The 20515-nt window shown below is 37.6% G+C and overlaps 2 protein-coding genes across 2 annotated transcripts; both read left to right on the top strand.

Moving 5' to 3' along the window:
• Positions 1–1122: 1122 nt before the first annotated feature.
• On the top strand, positions 1123–20342 carry LOC113670052 (puromycin-sensitive aminopeptidase). Its single transcript, XM_089194894.1, has 24 exons — positions 1123–1424; positions 2089–2170; positions 2755–2954; positions 3745–3852; positions 4811–5011; positions 5508–5604; positions 5843–5876; positions 6139–6209; positions 6688–6722; positions 7124–7132; positions 7352–7503; positions 7704–7716; positions 8107–8211; positions 8916–8976; positions 9322–9431; positions 9831–9894; positions 10223–10362; positions 10762–10896; positions 11203–11422; positions 11987–12294; positions 13077–13129; positions 13789–13888; positions 14032–14079; positions 19850–20342. Exons 1-24 carry the CDS (start codon positions 1299–1301, stop codon positions 19985–19987), a joined length of 2610 nt encoding a protein of 869 aa, XP_089051020.1. The 5' UTR covers positions 1123–1298; the 3' UTR covers positions 19988–20342.
• Positions 14717–18922, top strand: LOC113669755 (E3 ubiquitin-protein ligase TRIM45). The gene has a single exon (XM_027185835.2). The coding sequence runs from the start codon at positions 15097–15099 to the stop codon at positions 17305–17307; it is 2211 nt and encodes a 736-aa protein (XP_027041636.2). The 5' UTR covers positions 14717–15096; the 3' UTR covers positions 17308–18922.
• Positions 20343–20515: the final 173 nt, after the last annotated feature.

Here is a 20515-nt window from a genome sequence, read left to right as displayed (position 1 = left end):
AAATGCCAACAGTTTACTTCACAGTTTAAGCAATTTTTCAAAAGTGTTGATTGAACTCATATCTTTTACTGCTTTAATAAACAATGGAGGCTTCGGAGAGGGAGTCAGTGGCATTTGGAAAGGCACCAAGAATAATTATAGCTGCGTGACGTGCGTGACGTTAAGATAGATTTTCACGAGCGTCAATGGTGCAGAATCTTAACTTGATGTAGTCAACAGTGGACAACATCCCAGGATTCAAACTTTGTGATTTTTTTCTCGGCTTAAACGCTAAGTCAGTTGTTCAATTGAATAGGAAGAAAAACATTTCGAACGGAAAACAGCATTATTTGCACGTGTGGATCTTTTGAGAAAAGGTCTCTTAAACGAGTGGTCTTGATTGTAAATATTTAAGGAATGGTAAATACATTAGCCTTAACATGGCTGTTTCTCGAAGCTTAGTGTTTTCCTAATTGCCCTTTTTCCACGTGAATTGGGGGCGAGTGAATAGATATAATATGCAGTAAAAGAACTTCAGCTGATCATCTTAGGCTGTGGATACAAAATTCAAGTGAAAAGGAAGCCAACTGTCATGCTTTGAACAAGTCAAGATACGTTTTTTTCGTCACACAACAAGTTACATAACGTGAATATCATTCTTCTTGATGCCTTTCCTGGTGTCACCAATGCCTTTCCCGATGCCTCCGTTGGTTAATAGAGCATTGAAAGTATTGTTCCAGTTAAAGCTTGAGAAAATTGCTTAACTTTTTAAGTAGCGAAGTGTAACTTGGTAACATTTCGGCTTTACAACACGATTGTTTTCTGCAACTACAAAACGTACATTTAATTCTTTTTGGTACCTTTCGGATGCCACCGATGCTTTCATTGTTTATTAAAGCAGTAAAAGATATATGTACAATCAACACTTTTGAAATGCTTAACATTTTATTTAGCGAAGTAAACTGTTTACACTTCGGCTTTACAACACGATTGTTTCCTGATACTACAAATGATCTGTCTATATATGAAGTATGAAAGTTGTTTCACCGCTGACCACTCGTATTTGGGTCGTTTTTCTATCCCCGCTCGTCGCCCGTGATGTAGTAACTCCCCATAATCTCAAAATGCGTGACGGAATCCGAAAGGCACTGGGGTGAACAGTTCCTAGAAGTGAGCACGATTACAGTTTTAACTTCTCTTCCTAGCAAATTACGATCACAATTCTTTCCAGGCTTCTTTTTCGGTCTTCCTGCTTCCTTGGAGCTAGGGTAACAGTTTTTGTGTCTTCCATTACACGCTTCAGCATTGTCACAACAACAATGAGCAGTGTAAAGAAACCTTTTGAACGACTTCCCACAAGCGTGCTGCCAAAGAACTACAAACTGACTTTGCAGCCAAATCTTACAGATTTTACCTTTACTGGAGAAGAAGTTATTGATGTGGAGGTAATATAACCGTGGCAGGATTAAAGAAATATATATAATATGTAACTGTGTTCACGTGCGGGTTGAATTCTATCTTTGATTAAAAGTTTGTTTCCTTTGGGTATCGGACATGCCAAAATATTTGTATGATAATCAAGTGATTTCTGAAAAATGTGAGATTAGGTAATACTTCAATGAGGTTTGATAGCCAGTACATGAATACAATATTAATTCCCTTTTTACATTTACAGTTTCTATGCCATTGTGCTGATGTTAATGTGAAGAGTTTTTTAACTTGAGGAGATGCTAGAACAATTTCCTCTCCTCTCCCCCCCCCCCCCCGCTTAATCCTGTCCCTTTTGCCGTTTAAGGGCGCGGTGGTGACTAAATTTTACGATCACGTACCTAGGACAGTTCCATTAGGGCCTAAAGCTATGAACTCTTGGCATAAAAGTATACACTGAAGCAGTGGTAAAAAAAATCCTCAACTTATGTCTCTAGCTTATTGGTGATCACACACTAACTGTTTCATATGCAGGCTGGTGCAGCACAGAAGTCTCTTTTAACAATTAACAATCCTGCTAGAATTTTCACCTTTGTGGAAGTGGAAAATCTGTCTTTGTTCTTTTTTCTCTGTTTAAGGAAGATTTTTAATTGCTTTTTTTTTTTTACTTTCTAATCTTAGGTAAAACAAGAAACCAACAAAGTGATTATCAACTGTCTTGATGTAAATATTACCTCAGCCAGTTTTTGTTTTGGAGAACAAAGTAAGTACTATAACTCTCTACCAGAATTTTATGCTACATTATGACACTGCTTCAATAATGGCTAACCTTTTATATCTCAAATAAAGGTGTGGGTGCTGTGCTTGTTTAAAATTTTGCCCAAAAAAGGGGTGGGGGGGGGTGCTTATGGGAGGGTGGATGGGGGATGCTTTATTAAGGGGGGCAGTTATTATCCCTACTGAAGAAGAAGGAAGGGGGAATGTTTATTTGGTGGCAGACGTGGGGTAAGTAAAATTGATAATCTACATTTTTTAAAATTGAAATTGTGTTACAGTTTTTGGAGAATGTCCTCAGGTATCAGTGGGAGGGACATCTCTAGGGGTTAGGAAACCTCATAAGTTTGTAACAACAAGTTAAGGTTAAGGTTGGGTTAGGGAAGGGGTAGGTGGGCAGTTGCCCCAATACTGATATTGATCCATTAATTTAATGGATAATTTGATTGAGACCTTGAACTGCAATGTTTCTTTTTCATTTCAAGCGCAAGACCTTAATTAAATCATCCATTTAATCAAAGTTACTTAAAGGCTGACTTCAACAGTTTAACAAGGCAATGTTTCTTTTTTTAGGTTACCCTTCCTCAAATATCTCTCATTGTGTTGAGGATGAAACTGTGGAAATAAATTTTGCATCGCCTCTTCCTTTGGGGCAAGGTGAACTATGCTTGGACTTCACTGGAGAATTGAACAACAAATTGAAAGGATTTTACAGATGTAAATATACTGGGGAGGATGGCAGTGAGAAGTTCTGTGCTGTCACTCATTTTGAGGTTAAGTAATTTTCCTATGGTCACATAATTGATCAGTGGTTGAATTGTTTTAATTAGTCAGTTACAACCAGTCCTGCAAATTTTGCACTGCACTGAAAATTTGTTTACACATGTCAGTTACAGTATAATTATTTGCACATGTAATATTATATGGTGATCAGGCTATGAAGTTTCTTTGAACCAGTTGTTAACAATAACAGTACTTTATCACTGTCAGTGATGAAACCTCCAAGATTTTTTATTTAAAAGAATGTTATAAGTATTTGCATTGTTGTAGAGCTGTTCTATATCCCTAGTCATGTATTTTAACCCTTAAACTCCCAGGGGTGATTGACAAGTAACTTCTCCCTACAATATCCATGCACTATCCACCACACAGGTAATGAGAATATTCAAATGTATCGAGTAGAAGTTGTTGTCATGATCTGACACCAAATTCTTGTAACTTATATACAAGGAAATGTGTAGCAGCAAGAGGGGAGAATTAACAATCAGATCTTGGGAGCTTAAGGGTTAAATGCTTGTAATGTGGAACATTCTGATTGTCGTTGGAATGCTCATGAAATTGACTGTTACCTTTAAGTAGTTATTGTGTGACGGAATTACGGGGTAATTCTTACACTTAGAAGCCCTATCCCTGATGATCAGCTTTGGGGGAGAATCTTGAGCTGATGATACATGCATTGATAAATGAATTCCAGTACAATTACATATTTTGTACTATAGATGGCATTTAGAAGAACTTTATTTCTTAGTACAATCATATTAAGTAATGTTTTACTGTATACAGCCAACAGGGGCTCGTAGAGCATTTCCTTGTTGGGATGAACCAGCCATTCGTGCCACTTTTGATATCACCTTGATTGTTCCAAAGGACAGAGTGGCTTTATCCAATATGGTAAATACAACTCAGTAATGGAATAATTTGTAAATTAGACTAATTCAATTTATTGTTTGTGTAACAACCCTTAGCCTATGGTGTCTGGGAAGTTTTCACAAGCTGACTAATTTGAACAGGATATGGATCCTTGAGTTTAGAGTTGCTAGCAAACTGTATAATAACTTTCGAATATTTTTCATTGATTTAGTGGCAGAGTCAATTGATTTAAGGTTGTCTACCACCAAGGGTGCTTTTGTTACCTGTGCCCCAAGAACCACATTAGGAAGCAGTAAAACAAATAACTCCTCAAGAAATGTATTTCTTGTTTTTTTTCACTACCTACGACAACAACTATTTTTAACTATCCCAGATGTGTGACCTACGTCACAAGCCACATGTTTCCTTTACAATTATTGCTTATTTCTACTTGTTTACGCCCTAACACTTTGTAGTCAAAATTCAAGTCCTATAAAGAAAGGATATCCCAAAGAGAAGAGCTTACAAGTCTTTATCTCATATTTAATTCACCTTTTGATATGCAAAAAGAAGGAAATTTTTCTGGTAAAGAAGGAAAAAAACAAAACAAAAGAAACAACATGAGGTCCACAACACCCTGCCACAGATAATGTAAGAAGAAAGTAACTGAACTTCAGCTAAATTCCACCTAACATCAGAATGCATATTCTCCTTACTGTTCTCCAGACATTTCCAAATGATGATAACAAGGAGAATTTGTTTAACAATCAAGATCTTTAGTTGGTGATCATTTCCATTATTTTCTTGATCTTGATGTGTGTTTCAGGTTTTATTTTGTAAGGCGAAATTAGATGCTTGTCATTTTTGGGGTCAAATACTCATTTCTTCAAGACTAGTAACCTTTCTTATTAACCTGTAAAGTCAAATTGAAATGGAAAGGGCTGCTGCTTATTTTTTAAAAATAACTTCATCTACGTCATACAAAAATTTCTGTTTTCAGAATGTAAAAGAGGAGAAAGATCATGCTGAGGATACCTCCCTTAAAGTAGTGAAGTATGCTAGGACACCAGTCATGTCTACATACCTTGTTGCTTTTGTTGTTGGCGAGTTTGATTTTGTAGAAGGAAGAGATGCAAATGGGGTAACAATCAGAGTTTATACTCCAAAGGGAAGAGAAGTTCGGGGACAGTTTGCTTTAGAGGTCAGTCTTTCAAAGTGCATTACAAATTTTTCCCAGTTTATACTTATCTCAACAATAATTCTACTTAATGTCTGCCATACATTTCCTGAAATGTTACTTCTGAGATTTTGTTGTGGAGTCTAAGAATAATCCCCTTATTCACCGGTATATCTTGGTTTTTTCTCATCTTGTGCCTGCTTAACAGTGTATTGATATTTTAACCCTTTAACTCCCAAGATCTGATTGCTAATTCTCCCCTCCAGTTGTTACACATTTCCTTGTAAATCAGTTATGAGAACTTGGTGCTTGATCAATATAGCAGCTTCTATGTGATAAGTTCGAATATCTTCATTTTTTGCATTACCTGTTTGCTGAATAATGTAAAGATATTATAGGGAGAAGTTTCATGTTAATCACTTCCAGGAATTAAAGGGTTAAAGAGAAATTAGTTCCAGGCTACACCTGGGAGTGAAAGGCTTAAAATGTTCAGGGATTATTTTTGTTAATTTTTTTCCAGGTTGCTAAGAAGTGCCTGCCATTTTACAAAGAATATTTTGGGATTGGTTACCTTTTACCAAAGCTTGACCTCATTGCTATTCAAGACTTTGTCATAGGTAACTCAGCATTCCTTATTGATATCAAAATTTGCCTTGCATTTTGATATGTTTTAAAAGACATTCCATGGTCTCATAGTAATAATATAGTAAAGTAAGAGCTTTTCATTTGGATCCTAGTGATGTCTTGCAGAGCTCTTCATTTTGGTTCCTATAGTATAAGGTGATATTAATGATTAGAAATAATTTGGATTTGATTATATGCAATTGAAGCCTCTATTTGCATATTCTGTGACAGGGGCTATGGAAAATTGGGGTCTTGTCACCTACAGGTATGGAGAGTTTTTTCTTGGTAAAAATAATGTTAATCTATATTTTCAAAAGATTTAAATTGTATTTTTTAATTAGCATATTTATAAGAGTGTGGAAAACAGGAGTCAGCAAGCAACTAAAGTCAATTGGTATGCCTTAAGAGGTGATCATGTAGATCAGTGAACTATCAACAATATCATGATGTACAAATTTTTTAAATTAATTTTTCTAATTGTTAGTTATTCACATCTGACCATTTCGATGTTGATATTCTTGCTTAAGGGAAACCTGCCTTTTGATAGATCCAACCGATTCTTCTTCAGCAGCTAAACAGTATGTGGCTTTAGTTGTTGGTAAGTGCAGAAGTTTGTTACTCATTGAATAGTTCGGTTGAATGACTGACTGCATGGATAGATGTGTTAACATCTGTTTTCAAATACAATCGAAAGAACACATGGAATAAAGCTAATGAAAGGTTTCTTTTGCATACATCCTCTTCTCCAAGTGTCTTTTTACCCTTTGCACCCTAACGTCAGTAAAGTTATTCTCCATACTGTTCCCCAAACATTCCTTAAGCTGCTGTCAAGGAGAATTTGTGTAACAATCAACAGCTTCTTTTCTGCTGATAATTTTCTTTATTCTCATGACCTTACTGCATGATCCAGGGGTGATATTGTAAGGAGAAATTAGTTGCTAGTCACTCTTAGGGATTAAAGGTTAAGAAAGAAGTGGGCAATTTGAAAGGAGAATGTAGCAGTATATCAGATCTTACTCAGGGGGTTTTTTATCTTTGAGATCATTTGTATTGAATCTTCTTATGTTGCCTCTTAGGTCATGAACTTGCTCATATGTGGTTTGGAAATTTGGTAATTAATATACAATTTCATTAATAAGTTACCTCCTTCTTGATTTTATCATCATTATGATCTTTGGATCATGTCTGCTAATTTATTATGTTGGAATTAAATCAAAGTTAATTTTAAAATTTAGTATAATTATTCTTTGGTCTTAAAACTCTAATTTGTTAGTTTTAGTGAAGCATTGTTACTTATTTTGTGGGGGGGGGGGGAGGGTGGGTGGAAAGTTTTGAGTAGACATTAATTTAAAAGTAATAATAACTGTGCTATTATTGTACTAGTTTTAAAATCTTTTAATTTTGTGGAAAGCTTGAAAAATCATCCCTATAGCCAAGTGTTTTATCCATATTAAATAATGTTGTCAAGGTATCTATCTCTCTTGATCCTCTTTTTCATTTTTGGTTTTTCAGGTGACAGTGGTAATATGTCCTTTTATGTTGCCTCTTCTGGAAATCTGTTATTGTTTCCTGAATGCCTAGAGCAGACCACATCAGTGACAAGCTCAAGTTTACCCTCAAGAAGAAACACTCTTTCCACTTTCTCTAAGTTATTGTGTGCCATCAAGTTGACATGGATTTGCCAGATTGTTTAAGTTTGAGTGTACGTCTTCACTTTGTTTCTTTGATATTCAATGACAGGAATGGTGGACACACTTGTGGCTAAAAGAAGGGTTTGCATCATGGATTGAATATCTCCTTTTAGATCACTGCTTTCCTGAGTTTGATGTGTGGACACAGTTTGTGAGCACTGATTTTGCCAGTGCCTTGAGACTTGATGCACTGAATAACAGGTACTAATTATTTGCATCATACAGACAAGTGAAAAGCTTCTTGTACTGTAGGCAGCATAGTATATATGCATTGTAGCCACTTTGAGTTTCAAACCCGTGGCAAATAAATCATGACTTATATGCAATTTTTTTAAGTGTTCTGGCTCATTATCTGTGATTTTATATTTTTCTCTCCCACATGATTCCCTTCTGCACTCAAGTCATCCAATTGAGGTAAAATTTTTGGGAAATATTTTATCTTCATTAATATTTGGGGTAAATTTTTCATTTGTTCTTTGTTCATCCTTTATTTTACCTCTATGAGATAATTTACTTTTCCTCCAATGAACTTTTGAACAAAATGTAAAAGCAATCTCAGACTTTCTAATGTCTAGTTTATGATAGTGATATTGTCACTGGAGTTTATATATTTTTTTTATGAAGTCTTCCATTTTATAATTTCTATCAGCAGAATTTCAATTGACAGGTGCGGTTTTCATTTTGTACATGTGTGTCAATAACAGATCTGCTGTAACAGTTATTTACAAGAGTCCACATGTTATGTATTAAGCAGAGAGATTAAAATTTTGTGAATGATCGACATGTGGTATTGATGTGTTTTAGGTTCCAGTGCAACATCCAGGGGAGATAGATGAGATTTTCGATACAATATCCTACAACAAGGGTGCATCAGTGATCAGAATGTTACATCAGTATGTGGGTGATCAGGTAAGTTATTATCAAGATTTCATTTCTCCTTCCAGTACTGGTACATCAGTAAAACAGAAACTGTTAGATTAATAAAGAAAAATAATTGAAGCAAGTGCAAATTCTTACTGAAATCTCAGAAGTAAGAAAATGTCCAAAAAAGGATTTTTGTTGTCTTTGCAATTAACCCTTTAACTCCCAAGATCTTAAGAGTAATCCTCCTTACTGTCTGCCATACAATTCTTATGATGTCAGTTTGGAGAATTTGGTATTGGATCAACTAATAATCCCCTACCTGATATTTTACTTTGTTCTCGTCACTTCTATGCTTGATATTGTATTGATATTGTAAGGAGAAATTCTGTCTTGATCACTGATGGAAGTGAAAGGGTTAAATACTGCAAGGTGGTCCTTCAAGACCTTTCTGCTTTCTGTTGTTTGAAGTAAAGTACACAGTGTGGCATTCTGATACAAATTGTATGAATTGCCCATCATTAGTATTCTTTTACAATTTTTTTCAAGGATTTTGATTTTTTTTCTTTCGGTGAAATAAAGTTTGTATGGTTATCGCCTTCTTTCTAGAGGTTGTTTTGTATTTTTTTTAAAGAGCTTTTAGGTTGAGGCTTTTGCTAAAGCATACTCGAGATTTCTTACAGCCTTGTCTCTTTGTAATTGCTCTTCTATTCGCTAAATTACTTCTCTTTCATCACTTCTATACACCACAGGACTTTAGGAAAGGTCTAAATCATTACCTGAAGACGTTTGAGTACAGTGCTGCCTCCACAGGTTAGCTGGGACTAGTTGTTGCTTTTCATAATGCAGAGCTCTGACAAAGGACTAATGCCAGAAACGTTAGCTTAAGAAACTCTTTACGGTGGCCAATTTACAATATCAACCCTGATAATAAAACCAAATTATCTTGTTATACCCCCTTCCGACGCAGCACCACAGTTTCTATGGAAACGAATATCTCCTTTATTTATTTGTTTTATGTAAGCCCTGTGCCCTTATCGGCGCGCTTTTCTGTTCAGAGTTGTAAAAACATTATGGCTCTATTATGGGGGTCTAAAAGTATTTCTTAAAATTATTTCATCGTTACCATTATTATTACATTTTTTTCACTCTCCCAAGAGGACCTCTGGGCCAGTCTGTCTCACGCCAGTTCGAAGCCTGTTGCAGACGTTATGGAAACATGGACTAAACAAATGGGATATCCTGTGTTGTCTGTTACCGCTGAACAGGTAAGAACTAAGCTTACCAAGTTGCGATCGTTTCGGTCGCCATGGCTAGATGAAAAAAACAATTTTTAAGCGGGGGGGGGGGGGGGAGAGGCCTCATTTGCAGCAAGAGTTGACAATTTAATGACCTATATGCGGCATTCATGTTAACTGATAACGTGCTTGGGTTCATAGAGTTAGGCAAGCTTTGCATTGGCACACTAACTCAATCTGGCTTAGCTCTAGTTGCGCTCCGGACAACTTTGCGCAGACGAATTGTGGATCAGTAAAGTTACTTAACCTTTTTACCTTTGTGATAACAAAATCGACTATCTCTGTCAACCCAACCTTATTCCACTGTAATGAGCGCTAGCAGTCACGCGAGACGAAAACGCCTGATTACTCTTTTATTTCTCTTTTCAGAGAGGGGAAGATGTGGTGCTCACCATAACACAGAACAAATTTTCGGCTGATGGGACAACTGAAGGTAATTGTAATTAATAAACCCTGGTGTATGTAAAATATTTCCTGAGCAGAGAAGTGCAGATATTATCTTGTCTGTTGAAGCTTCTAGATTATTTATAGAATTCTCAACGACAAAGAAAACGCAATAATTAAGACAAACATGTATAAATACATGTTAAAAGGGGAAATATAGAATGAATGCAGGGCCACAGTGAACGAGCCTTAAGTTTCGTTGTCCGGAGAAATAAGATTAAAAGAGAATTCTCAATTCTTGATTTACATAAACTGTTGGATTTCGCTATCAGCGGTTTACTTACCGTGCTTTGTACTTTTTTTCGTTTTTTTGTAAGATTCTTCCCAATGGAAAGTACCGATCACTGTTTGCACTAGTACCAGTCCCTTAACCCCCGCAGTTGAAACGTTGTTAGAAAATAAAACCTGCGAAATAACAGTCAGTGGAGTTGGAAAAGATCAGTGGATTAAGGTGAATTTTTAAGAATTGCCTTAAATTACGATCAGTGATTTTCAGTCATGTTTATCGTTATGTGTTAATCGTTTTCAGATAATCGTTTTACGTTAATCGTTAAATGATTATCGTTGTACGTTAATCGTTAGATGGTAATCGTTATATGTCAATCGTTAATTGGTAATCGTTATACGTTGATCGTCTTACTATTTATCAAGGAATCAGATTTCTAACCCTGTATGAATAATCGAATGACGAATAACTGTGCTTCGCAGTCAGTCAGATGGGTACCAACGAATATACTAGGGGTGGTAGGGTGGGGGGGGGGTCGGGAGGGATAACTTATGACGAACTCACATCGCTTCGAGCTTTCGTAGAAATGAAGTGATTAACATGTAAAGGGTGAAATCTCTCTCTCTGCAGCTAAATCCAGGCCAAGTTGGTTTCTACCGAGTACAGTACTCGTCCAACATGTTGGAGCTTCTCCTGCCGGCCATAAAGGACAACAGTCTTTTACCAAGGGACAGATTGGGTTTGCAGAGTGATCTGTTTGCTATGGTATGTTGATGAGTCCACCTGAAGACGGCTTTCGTTAAAGAATCTCTTGATACATTTTACAACTTAAATTATTTCTACAAACATTAGGACTTTTATGGAATTATTCTCATTTCATATTCTCGTAAAATCCGCGTTATGATTTGTTTGTAACAAGCCTACGCTTGCAAAAAGTTCTTTATCGCTAGAACCTTTATCGGACTGTAATTGATCGTGTGAGCTTTTATCTCTCTTTCTCGAAAGTCTTTATTAGAAAACTCGCCGAGAGTTCTAGTTTACTTTCCAATTTTAAACATTGTTCTTCTTCAGGCGCAAGCGGGTCTCACATCCACAACAGAATTCCTAAAATTAGCTGAACAATTTAGCAACGAAACAAACTATACAGTGTGGAATGACCTAACAACGAATATGAGCAGCTTGTCGAAACTGCTACAAAACACTGGGTTCTATTCTAGCTTCCAAGCCTTCTGTGTAAAGCTGTACGAAAACATTGCCCAGAAAGTTGGATGGGACCCTAAAGTTGGAGAAGGTAACAGACAAAACAAGTTCTCGGATTTGCTCACATTTGTCTACTTCTAGGAGCGTATACTTCGAGAATCGTAGGTTCCCCAACAAGGAACCAGTACAATAAATTTCATCCACAGCATTTCTCATTTTTAGGTATATCACTTTATGCAAAAGGTTGATGATTTTCTGGGTAGAATGGGCAAATTGTCGACTTTCTCCAGATCCTCTCGTAAGATCATGAAACATTATCGTCTGTCCTTTTAGCGCTAGGCGACGCGCAAAGCCGGCCTCACTGTATACATGTGAATTAAGTACAGGACGTCTAATTAGGGCACTAAATTGAGAGGTCTGGGCTGAAGTCTGGGCAAATAGGCAGCAGAAAACTGTCAGGGTAGCCTGACAAAAGGCGCTTGGAGGGGGTAATTTTTGATAGATAATTATTGTGACTTAAGAAAGAGAAAGAGGCATTAGTCTTGATTCCTTTACGACAGAGAACGTGGCAACATTCTCTAAGAGTGCAGTGCCCTTGGTGCCGACTTTTAACCTGGACTAGAATAATGGGTTTAATTGTCTACTGTTGTCCTAGGTCATTTGGATGCGCTGTTGAGGGGCCTGGTGCTGGGTTGTATGGGACGCAATGGTGATCAAGCAACCCTCGTCGAGGCGCGCAAGAGATTTGAAGCGCACTGCAAAGGTGAATCCACCATCCCGGCAGACTTGAGGTCAGCGGTTTATAGCACAGTTCTTAAGCATGGTGATGATAACACCTTAGGGTCTGTGATGAAACTGTTTAAAGAAGCTGATCTGCATGAAGAGAAAGTCCGACTGATGAGATGTATGGGAGCTGTATCACAACCTGATTTGATCAAGAAAGTCCTAGAGTTCGCAATGTCGGTGAGTCTTGTAGCTTCTGCTTTTAATTCACGCCCATATGGGTTCAAAAGCTTGACGCCTTCCATGATGGGAGAGGTTTTATTCTTTTGGCAACGTGCAAATTACTCCTCGATACTTTAACCTTTTTGTAATAATTACACTGACACAAGAGAGTTCCTCTTGGGTTGTGTTGGTTAGTGCTCCCTGTTACAAAGGTGTCCACTATTCTTGGCAAAAACAAACAAATAAGAAATCAAATCAAAAAGAAACAAACAAGCAAATCACTAAAATCGAACACTGTTTGCTCAAGGAATTTTCAAATGGCCGACAAAACCATGACTGATGTCTAATTTCTCGTTACAGTATCACTTTTGAATTAAATAAAAAGGTCACGAGAGTAATAGACATGATCACTGATTGGGGGAGCACCCGATTCTGACACAAATTCTCCTTAGTATTGCCGTAGGAAATATAAAGAGAACAGTGTGGAGAATATGAATTCTAATATTAGCGTGTAAAGGGTTAAAAGCCCAAGCAATAAGAGCTCGAATATGATGAGGAAATTTACGCGCTAATCTCACGATAAAAGTTGCCAACTGTCACTGGGTGACAGCAACGCTTGAATTCATGGTTAGCCTGTGTACTCGATAATTTCGTTCCTACCGACGCTTAAATTCATGGTTAGCCTGTGTACTTGATAATTTACGTTCCTACCAACGCCTGAATTAATGGTTAGCCTGTAAAGTTAACTCGTTATTTCTCGTTGTTAACTATTATTTTGTTTCTTACTGCGCTTTTTTCAGAGTGATGTTCGGTCACAGGATACTGTTTACGTTATCGCTGGTGTAACCGGCAGGTAAGCATTAGGTAGCTCGCAAAGAGATCTGTCTATGTGACTCAAGATTTAGCACTTTGTATCATAAATCGGTTTCAATTTCAATGCTGGCTTGTTTGTATTGCCTAGCCCTTGGGTGAGGCACTCGAAAACTGGCCAAGCCGCTTAAGTGTCCCAACAAAATAATGAACTCTCTGAAAGGAAGGATTTTAACTAGTGGTAACAGGTGAGTTATTTACCAGTTAGATCGTGATAAAGGTTGTGAACGGTATAATGCAGAAAACAGATCGTACCGGCAAACCTTCTGTGCCATTGAGCGTTTCCCGTACTACTGCCGTAAACGTTGGTACACTTACTGCCTTGTTCTTATTGTCCTGTGGTGAAAAGAGTTGAATAAACCTGTCTTTAAGAAGACGAAATAGTAAAATCTGGAAGAGAATATCGCCCCTATGTTTTAATCCCATTTCAAGATAAATCTTAATCTTTTTTATCAAGTTTTCCGATGCGTGAATGTCCGTTACTGGTCTCGGACTGTGCAGTCCGAGACCAGTTAAAACGCGTTAAAGTGCTTAAAAAAAAACAAAAAAAAACAGTCAGACAAACAAACAAAAAAAAAAACGAAATAAAAATCCAGATATACAAATTTTCCTTGGATTTCTTTTGTTTGTTTTTATTTCTAGTTTAGCAGGGCGTGAACTCGCCTGGCAGTTTGTCGAAGACAATTGGGACGAGCTGTACACCCGTTATGCTGGAGGACTGTTATTCTCTCGTCTCATCAAGGTAAATTTTGTCGTCGAAAACTGCATGGAAAAAAATTAGTATTATTGGTGGAATGAATAAAACCTTTAGCCTCTCTCGGCTAGCGACGCTGCGGAGATTTCGTTGCCGCTAAGCTAAATTATACGTTTGTCTTTTGTTCTTAGATGACCACAGATTCGCTTGCAACTGAAAAGAGCCTCAACGAAATAAAGGTAAAGTAAAAAATATTTGGGTGACGAAGACATTTGTAATGGGGCGAACGCTGACATCAATCGAATCTAACAACTCCGCATCGGAGAAATGTTTTATATTGACGGAACCTCCGAGCGTCTTTCGAATTTCAATTCGTTTATCAAACTTGAAAGCTCGCAAAAACTGAAATACAATTAATTAAAATAGGCCATTACCATACAATGTACGCTAATCGAAATGTCCTAAACTCGAACACGCGGGGCGTGTACAAGGACTAATCGAAACAACGCAAAAATCCTAAGCGAAACAAAACTACCTTCGATTGTACACGTTTCGGTTTATGAATACAAAAATAAACAAGATGACAAACCTCTTTTCCCCGTTCTATTATTCAAATATTTCGACAATCCTTCGATCTATCTTCTCCTCTGATTACACTTGCAAATCACACGTGACTCGTGGCCGAATGGAACGATGCCGACAATTCGAAAGTATGTCACGCAAAACAAATGGGTATTGAAAGTCACGCAAATAACTAAAAATAGCCATCGTTACAACATTTTTCCCCATTAGTTATTTTAAGGGTGCTCACGTGCGGCAGTACTTGATATTTTCGCTGTATTTTACGGGAGATAACAGGGAGAATTTAAGTTGTGAACACTTTAAACAGCTTTAATCACCTCTTTAAATCTTAGTGCATAAAATGTAATTATGCCTCGTGGTTTTCCCTTTCGTTTTGCATTCCTTGACTTTCTATTTTCACGAATATTAAAAAAGAGCACTGTAGCTTTTTATTATCTGACAAGGCGCTAAACCATCTGGACTGTTTAAAAATAAAGCTGTCAGACAAAAATGAAGATTAAGTTTACGCCACAGATAAACAATCTAATGTTACAGACGAGCTTTTCGATCTTGATTGGTCACCATCGGCTGCTTGTGACGGACTTTGTTCTGTTTTCTCAGAAATGTAACTCAATACCTTTAGGCGTCAGGTGTTTATTTTATTCGATGGCGTCGTTTCGTTTTTGTCGATCGTAATGGAGTCTCTTTTGAAAAACATTAAGCAGCAAGTTACTTGCTCCATTTGTCTGGATACCTTCAATGAACCTAAAATTATATCGTGTTTCCACACGTTCTGCTGCGAGTGTTTGGAGAAACATGCAAGAGTGAGTCAGAAAGAAGGAAAATTTCGATGCCCCGAGTGTCAGGCAGCGATCGATTTACCAGAAGGAAATCGCTTCGACCGTTTTCCCAACAGCTTTTTCCACAAAAGTTTGTTGAGTCTTCTTGCCGTTCGACAAAGTGGTGATGCAAGTAGCATTACTTGCTCTCAGTGCCGGAAAACCAACCCTCAGATGTACTATTGCTTCGATTGCGGGCGATTCATGTGCCTTGATTGTTTCAATGCGCATCAATTGCTGAAAGCATCATTTGATGGGCACAAAGTCACGCCAGTTAAAGACTTGAAAGAAGAAGATTACGAAGCAGTCCTAAAGCGACAGCCGTTTTGTTCACAAAAGTTCCACGAGAGAGAAGTCACACGATTTTTTTGCTTGGAGTGTCAAGTTTGCATTTGCCAAATTTGCATAGTTACGGATCATCAAAACCACAAAGTTGTTCTGCTCGACAAAGCAGCTCTCGAAGAAAAGGATGACATCATGTGTGGTGCTAAATTGATGAGGAACAAGGAAAGTGAGCTTTGTGAAGTCATCAAGCAATATGAGGAAACAATTTCGACGCTGGAAACGAACGTTGCAACAGCTAAGCGAGAGGTCTCGCGAGTAGCCGAAGAAGTTATCTCAGAGATTCGAGAGCGCGAGCGAGAAGCAATCGAGTCCCTCGTGGCAACGCACGTGTCAATACTTAAGCGGATCAACGCGGCTAAACAGGAAGTGGAATCCCTGATAAAACAAATGAAGCAAGCGGCTGAGTTTGCAGAAAATCTGGTTCAGAATAGGTCGACTTCGGATCTTATGCAGAACAAGGAAACTTTGAAGCAGAAATTTGAAGAGCTTCGTGGAGTTGAAGTTCCAAAACATCAACAAACGACATTCGTAAAATTTTCTGTGGCATCTCGTTTGGTGGACTGGAAACTGGGTGTTATTGAGGTCACTCCGACAGCAGATGCAAAGCAATCAAGACTTGAAGGACTTGATCAAAGTTTTCAGGCTGGTGTTGAAGCGGAGTTAACCTTATGCGTTAAAACATCCGAAGGGGAAACGATAAACCAGGGTGATCTCAAAGATCAAGTGGAAATTCTCATAAAACCCGCAAAAGATGTTAATAATGTGTTTGTTAACAAGAGAGAGAACGGCAGTCCTCAGCTAAAGTTTACGCCCAAATTTCCCGACTCCTACAGCATTGAAGTAAGGATTAACGGCGATAAACTTCCGACCTGCCCTTATACGTTAAATGTGAAAGAACGTGAACTTGTTACCGTGGGCGAGTTGAACTTGAAGCTCTATCCAAGAGACATGCTTGGACTTTTGAGTGGAATTGCTGTTAATAAGAAAGGTGAATTAGCTATGGTAGATACCAGTAGCCACCTTGTTTATGTATTTGATAAAGATGGAAACTGTGTGAGAAAACTTGGAAGCGAAGGAAAAAAACCAGGACAATTTAAGCAACCAAAAAGCGTGTCGTATTTAAATGATAAAGAGATTCTTGTAGCAGATTTTGAAAATGATAGAATACAACACATCGATTACCAAACAGGGACTTTCGTGAAAAGTTTTGGACAAAGCGGTTCAAGAAAAGGAGAGTTAAATGGTCCATATGATGTTCGTTTGGATGATGAAGAGCGCATTGTTGTAACTGATTGGGGCAATCATAGAATACAGGTGATGTCGAAGGAGGGAGAATCTATTTTTACATTTGGAGACAGAGGCCCGGAGAAACTCAGGTATCCAACCTGCTGCATTCCTTACAAAAAAATATTTCTCGTATGTGATGGAGTCAATCACTGCATAAAGGCTTTTGATCAGTCAGGAACATTCTTATACAAATTTGGCAAGAAAGGGAATCAAGATGGAGAACTGAGTTGGTCGAAGTATCTACTTGTAGACAGCTTCAATAATCTTTTTGTATGTGACACTGGCAATAACCGGGTACAGCAGTTTTCTCTAGACGGTCGCTTCACAGGCAAAAGTATCGCTCATTTGCCATGCCCTTGTGGAATTGCAGTAACACCAGATGGACGTATTCTCGTGGCAAGTGAGCGGGATAACAAAGTATTCATTTTGAAGTAAATATGTTTCAGTCCCGTCTGCTTTTACGGCATACAGGTGGTTTATACGATTTATCTTTTACCAAAACGGTGGATTTCAATTTGACTCATTCCCATTTCTATAAAAGGGATTAAATTTCGTAAAAAAGATACCAAACCGTTTGCTCTTATACAAGCTTACAAATTGCAGAACATTAAGGCTGCAAAACGAAATACTTAGAGGAATACTTGTAAGGTATCTTTAGTTTATCATATAGTCATTTTTTGGTCTTGTCACGCATCATACGTTTTTCAAGAAGACAACGCCGTGCTTGACAAGACTGAACAACTCAAGGAGACAAGTAAGCAGCATATTAAAATGTTGTGTTACTGATAGGTAAAGCATCTGTCACGTGTTGTAGTGACAGGAGCTGCTCTCAGTCAAGGCTAAATCTTCCTCGCAGTTATTTCTCGGATGTCACGAAATCCGTGATACTAGAGAGCTTTAGATTTAATTACGAGCGCGACTTTGACTACATGTTTTGGCCGAGAGTAGAGTGGCACCAGTCTTTCGTAATCGTCGTCTGCCGTGACGAAAGTGCAACTAGCTCCACACAAGAGCGAAGCTTTTTAAGAATCATCAGAACACTCCACAAATAGATGTCAGGCCTTACTGAATACACCTTTTTTGCAATTCTCTGCCTAGTCTTTTGTATTCCTAAAAAAGTTTTATCTGGAAAGAGGAGAATTTTGACTTACCTTTCAACTCGTAGTGCGACTACGGGATTTCCAGAAAAACTTGTAGCTAGAGACGAGGCGGTTACGACTTTTTCAGACTTTGCATGACCTGTCACGTTGTGAGGCATGCGCACTACTCCTAAGGAAGAAATCTCGTATACGTACTCGTACTCGTAGTCAGTTCTAAAGCCCTCTAATGTGAGATTACAACAACAGTGTCCCAGATGAAAACTAGTGATAGATGTGAGTTAATAAATTTGTGCGTATTTGACTGAGCAGCATATATTATATCTTACTGAGATTCCGTGAGGTCCCTTGTTCCAGTCCAACTCTTATTAATGGATGTTTTTCTCAGTCGTTCCGAGTTCTACTTGTCCATGGCTTGTAAATAGGCAACTGTTTTCGTATATGGCTACTGTAAGCGGTGATTTTGATTATGTTTCTGGAAGATTATCAGAGAGGATTTCCTTTATAATTAGTTAGGCTGGATTCGTTAGGTGCCATTGAATTATGTAAAGATAAGTGACAAGTTTTTTATTTTTATAGTACAGCTCTTAACGTCACCATATTTTGTTTATGTAACTGCTTTTGATTGACGCGTGAAATTTTTGCAAGGTTTTTTAATTTACTATGTTTCACAAATTTGTATATAATTTTTACAGTATTTGCCTAGGGTTAGTGTAACTAGCTTTTCTATCTTTTTTGATCATTAATATTTCTGTACACAATATAGATCAGAAATCCCAGTGTTTCCCCGTCTTACGGAAATTGTGAGGGATGTTCAGTTTATAAGTTCAAGTGACGAGTTGTGATTTATTGATTTCAAGTTTAGATATGGAGTCGTTCCTTTTGTAAGGGATATGATGCAGTTTGTCAACTTCTGTACATGACTTTTTCTTTGGTATTAAACTGATCATAATGAAGAGTCTTCTTTTGTTATCTTTTTGTTTGCCTGCGGTCTCCCTTTTTTCTCCCCAAGGATAACAGTAGGAAGTTTTTTCGTAATTTTAAATCAATTTGAATGACTAAATGATTTAACTTAAGACTACAATTGTAAATGTTGATCGAAATTCTAACTTGAGCTCGTAAAGTTTTAGGTCAAAATCTCTTTAAAAAACTAATGTTCTCAAAGGTAAACAACATTGCACTGCTTATTTTATTTCTTTTTTAGGAGGGGGCTTTAAGTAAATTGTGGAGAATAGCCTTTATTACCCTTAAATTTCTTTATAAAAAGGAAAATTGGTCTATTTTAAATTTATTATTAATGGTTTGCCATAACAATGTCATATGTGTTAAATCGTGTATACTGATGGAAAAGGGTTGGATAGAAGGAGTCCGCTGCAGTTTTTGCTTCCTCACTACCTCCCGATTCAAGTTGACGATTTCTTTTGGGAAGTTTGAAACTTTGCAGTTCGTCACGTGCGGCTGAATGCATGGGATTACGCATTAAGAGAAGAATTGTAGCCCTCTTCCCCTCCCCCCTCCCCCCCTACGAATGAGTCATGATCATGAGATCGTGTCATGACGGCATCATCGTGGCAATTGGAACGGTAATTCGTCAGCGGAAACCGTGTATTGAAACGGAGAAAGTTTTACATGTGTATATTTGACAAAATGTATTTTAGGCTGATTGGAAAAAGTATTCGTCTCAAAGTTTATTAGCAACAGTAATTTTCAATATGGTGGAAATTAGTACAATCAAACTTGCAACAAGTGTAATTGCTGGGGTCAAATTCCATAGGGCTGGACTCAGTGATCTACCAAACAGCTTCCAATGTAAAGAGAGCTTCAAAACCTAAGCGACGCATCTCCTGATTGTTCTATTTTTTTTTGTTTATTGACGACAGAATTTCTTTTACAAGCACTCCGTACCAAACGCCCAGCGAACTGTTCAACAATCACTGGAGAACACACACCTGAATATCACATGGTTATCACGTGATGCAGACCGTGTAGGAGCCTGGCTTCAAGGCAAGGGATATTAAAGGAGCTCGCTCATGGTGCATGAATAATTTACGATCCGTATAATTTCTCTTCATCACTGACCACCCTTATATTATTTTCTTTCTTATTACATATCGTTTGCTTTTTCCTGTAGATAACCTAAGATTTTGTTTTGATTGGAAAAAAAAATTTAGGTTGCATTAACGTAGCATGTTTGCAACGAGATCAGTTCTTTAATGAGGAATAAAAGTTGTTATCGTTGGCTGAACCATAATGTGTAACCATTCGTTTGTAACAGTCTTAAGGAGGGCTCTAAGGAATTGCATCCAAGTTTGGTTGCAGAGTGTTTACAATATTCTATCTGGTCAGTCAAGGAATGAAGTGTTATATAGATCTGTTCCACTGTTCATTAATTAACAAAAATGCTTAGTGCTTAAATGAATCTAACAGTTTCACTCAAAATTCTGAGCTGATTTAGCCAATACAAATAGTTATTGTCGTAGTTTTAACATGTTCGTAATACTATGAAGTGAGTTCGCTTTAGACCATTCTGCGCGTATCTTCCCATT

Source organism: Pocillopora damicornis, chromosome 14 (assembly GCF_964200805.1).
Source record: "Pocillopora damicornis chromosome 14, jaPocDami1.2, whole genome shotgun sequence".
Lineage (NCBI taxonomy): Eukaryota > Metazoa > Cnidaria > Anthozoa > Scleractinia > Pocilloporidae > Pocillopora > Pocillopora damicornis.
This window is presented reverse-complemented; position numbering and strand designations above follow the sequence as displayed.

Coding starts and splice junctions, on each gene's coding strand:
- LOC113669755 (XM_027185835.2), top strand. CDS start 15,097: ATGGAGTCTCTTTTGAAAAACATTAAGCAGCAAGTTACTTGCTCCATT.
- LOC113670052 (XM_089194894.1), top strand. CDS start 1,299: ATGAGCAGTGTAAAGAAACCTTTTGAACGACTTCCCACAAGCGTGCTG. Junction 8,977..9,321: donor GTACAGTGCTGCCTCCACAG/GTTAGCTGGGAC, acceptor CACTCTCCCAAG/AGGACCTCTGGGCCAGTCTG. Junction 13,130..13,788: donor ATCGCTGGTGTAACCGGCAG/GTAAGCATTAGG, acceptor TTTTATTTCTAG/TTTAGCAGGGCGTGAACTCG.